The 3,420-nt window shown below is 35.1% G+C and overlaps 1 protein-coding gene across 1 annotated transcript in view; it reads right to left on the bottom strand.

Moving 5' to 3' along the window:
• Window positions 1-506: 506 nt before the first annotated feature.
• The window catches only part of MSMO1 (methylsterol monooxygenase 1), a 14,411-nt gene continuing 11,497 nt past the window's right edge, over window positions 507-3,420 (bottom strand). The window contains exons 4-5 of the mRNA XM_029910697.1: window positions 3,216-3,370; window positions 507-1,524 (exon numbers count right to left, since the gene is read on the bottom strand). Coding sequence (XP_029766557.1) covers window positions 1,317-1,524; window positions 3,216-3,370 — 363 coding nt within the window. The 3' untranslated portion in view covers window positions 507-1,316. The remainder of the gene's footprint in view (window positions 1,525-3,215; window positions 3,371-3,420) is intronic.

Below are 3,420 nucleotides of genomic sequence, written 5' to 3'. Positions count from 1 at the left end.
TACGTTTAACACTGTACTGTTATTTATTTGCTTTTTTGGTCTTTGCTGCTGCCTGATTGTGTACTTCCAGTTCCAAATGAGGTGTGGGGCTGACTGGTCAGTTCGTAACTCTGGTGTTCTGAACTCTGAGGTTCTATTGTAGACCTAACCATGTTCTGTCCCTGAACCAAGCTGCAGCCTTAGTTTGCCAAAGCTGTAGCCTTGCTTGGGAAAAAGTTAGGTCCATATACACTACAAGATAAAAAAAAAAAAAAAAAAAAAAAAAAAAAAGTGTGTTTTAACTATGTTGGGGGACAATATTATTGTACAAGTCCCAAGTTCCCCAGTTATTCTAGTGTAGATAGTTACTCAGATGTATTGTAGAATTGTTACCCTACACTGCTTGAGTTAATTAATTTTAGAATTAACTCTGCTCATATATTTTAAAAGTGAATGGCAATCTAGGGCAATTCCTTATTTGCTTTACATTAAAAATACGGAAGATACACAATGACATACACACTATGTCAAATCAACATATTTATTGTATTTTGTAATCCACAAGTGCAAATCTAGCAACAAGTCAGTTTAGCAAATTACAACACACTGAAGGAAATGTAATGTAAATACTAAGAACACTGACAAAGTAACTTAAAGAGCAGCAAAAAAAGGCTTCTCAAGGAAAAACAAAACCACCCTTTTCTAACCCTATGTAAAATGTACTACACCCACATCGGGAATGTTACTGAACATATAGCCAGCTCTTCTGGAATTAATAGTTTGCATTATTCAGTGTGCAAATGGCTGGTCCAAGCTCCTTATCAACTGATGGTATTTTGGTTTCTAAAGCAAATTCTGCCCATTTGCACAAGGTTTAAATATAGTGCCAGTACCAGTTTTAATGGGGCTGCTGTATTTGTATTACAAATTTAAGAATATATATATATATAAAACGAAGTCCAATTTCAGTGTATTATAATGTACATAATTCTACCTGAATTCAAATAGGGCAGCATTAGATACTTTAAAAAATTTAATAAAATTCTTGCAACAGACAAACTTTCAAGTCACCTATGTAATTTTTAAATTAATCTTTAAGTACTGCATATATACTTTAGAGTTGTGTATAAAATAGAAAAGCATTCCCATTAGGTAGATAATTACATTGCAGTAAGGATTTTCCCTACCACTTAGTAGCCAAGGGACAAGGTGTATGCTTAACTTTTGCTTTTAAGAAAAGTAAAATATTGCTTTAATTTGTGATCAGGTGTTAATTACCAGTTTGAGCCCAAAAGAAAGATGGAAGAAGTTTGTCTGTAGGAGGTTAAATGGGAAATTTAGTTGGACTTCTTTTCTGTTAACAGTTCTTGATTCTTCTCTTTCTCTTGGTATGAAACATACTGATAATCTGTACCAAAGATTCTATCCCACCATGTGAAGGTTGAAGCATAGTTGCCAATAAAGTTCATGTGATGGAAATCATGAAAACGAGCCCCAGCATAGAAGGGCACTAGATGCAGGGGGTTCAGAGGAATATCGTAGCCACTAGAGAGAAAAAAAACAAACAAAATTAAAATACTGAACTATAAAGTTTTTAACATTTTGTTTAGAAACAAACAATGCCAGGCACCACTGATTACTTCTTGGTTTTCAGTAGGCTGCTAAAATTAAAATATTGACTATCAACTACAGTTAAAAACTCTCTGAAGTAGCTGCATGAAGAAATTTATTCCACTGCAAGACAGAGAGAAACCCATCTATTAGAGCCATAGCTCTAAAACTAGAAATTGTAGAATACCTATGGACTTGGAATGCTTAAGATGCTGTTTTGTCGGATGCCATTATCTGTCTACTCCATTTCCAAATCAACGCTTAATTTTAAAAAGGCAGACTGAAAAATGAAAGCCAAAACACTCAAAACATCAGTACAATGATGAATATAGAAGAAAGTCTTTTGTGTGGCATCTGAGCCAGAATGTACAGTACCAGATTGAGAAACACATATTAAATGTAGCTAAAAATCTCAACCTTTAAGAAGTACTGCAGAAAGGGAAATGACATTAAAGGATTTCAACATGTTCATATTTTGTTGGTACTAGAAAGCATCTTACACCACCTAGTGGCAAGATAGTGTCTAGATTTCATTTTGTTATAATATTCCTGTCATCCCACCCCTGTTAGTGTGACCACTTTGGGAAAAAAACATCCACTGACAACTGTGGTTTCTATCTGCTGTTCACATTGAAATGCACTACTTCGATTTAGTTTTAGCCATTTTTATTTTATTTATGCTGTTGTAGTGTTGCATTCCTCAGTTCAGAAGGCATATAACAACAGCTTCCTCAAATGGAAGTAAAGTAAAATCACAGAAAATGTTAAAATTGATACAATGAAGCTATTTGACCACCTGAAGAATGGGTCACTGTTCTAACCTATAATATTTTATAATATTCTTGATCTTTTAGTTTCTTGCCTATAAGTATGTTATAACTACTTGTTTTTAATTAACCTAATCTCAATGTAAAGATTGCCCTCCAAGCCCCACAGAAGTTTTAGAAAAATGTAGACTGTCATTATTGAACACCACCTACATGCAATTTTTCTTGGGAGCCAAACTGGGGTTAAGAAAGCATTGGTTCTTAGGTTAAGAAAGCATTGGTTCTCCAAGACAAGCCTTCCTGCACAGGGAAGCCTATTGACAGAGAAGTTTAAGATATACTACCTTGAGGTCCCCCTCCATTTTAGTAAAATAAAACCCCACTTATTCCATGTTAGCAAACATTAGGTAATTTGTGTACTAAATATCTGATATTCTCTCTAGGATGAACTTAGAGCCCAAGTGACGTGTAAGAGCTTCACTGGTGTCTGAGATTTACCTTTCCTAAAAGCAGAGATCACAAAATGTATAATCCTGCCAAGAATCTCACAAGCTGTGTTTCTAGTTGATGCTTTATGAAGTTGTTTTAGTGAGTGCCCTGTCCTCCCACCCAAGGAGTTTTGCTATTAACATTGCCAAAACAGAAAAATTATTATTTTGAAAAAGATAAATGGCTGACTACAATACTGAAATGAAAGAAGCACCACAATCCTTCTCTGCCAGGCCTACACTATCTGTGGACTTCTATTTGTAGTGTGGTGTATATATACATATATCATATACACACACACACTAGCAAAAAGATAGGTGGAAGAGCCAAGTATGGAAAAATCACTAACACGGAATGAGAGGATTTTACCTGTGTACATCAATGGTTTCCATTAAGCGACATATTACCCAGGCCCACAGAAGAATCATATGGTTGCAGAAAACAATAATGCCGATGAAAAAACCAGTTCCAAGGATAAGCGTTTCCAGTGGATGTGCATATTCTGCTTGCATCCCAAAAGGAGACTGGGAGGGGAAAAAAAAAAACAAAAAAAACAAAAAACCACATATACACA

The sequence above is a fragment of the Terrapene carolina genome, unplaced genomic scaffold, assembly GCF_002925995.2.
Source record: "Terrapene carolina triunguis isolate 2854851 unplaced genomic scaffold, T_m_triunguis-2.0 Scaffold66, whole genome shotgun sequence".
Classification (NCBI taxonomy): Eukaryota; Metazoa; Chordata; order Testudines; family Emydidae; genus Terrapene; species Terrapene triunguis.
This window is presented reverse-complemented; position numbering and strand designations above follow the sequence as displayed.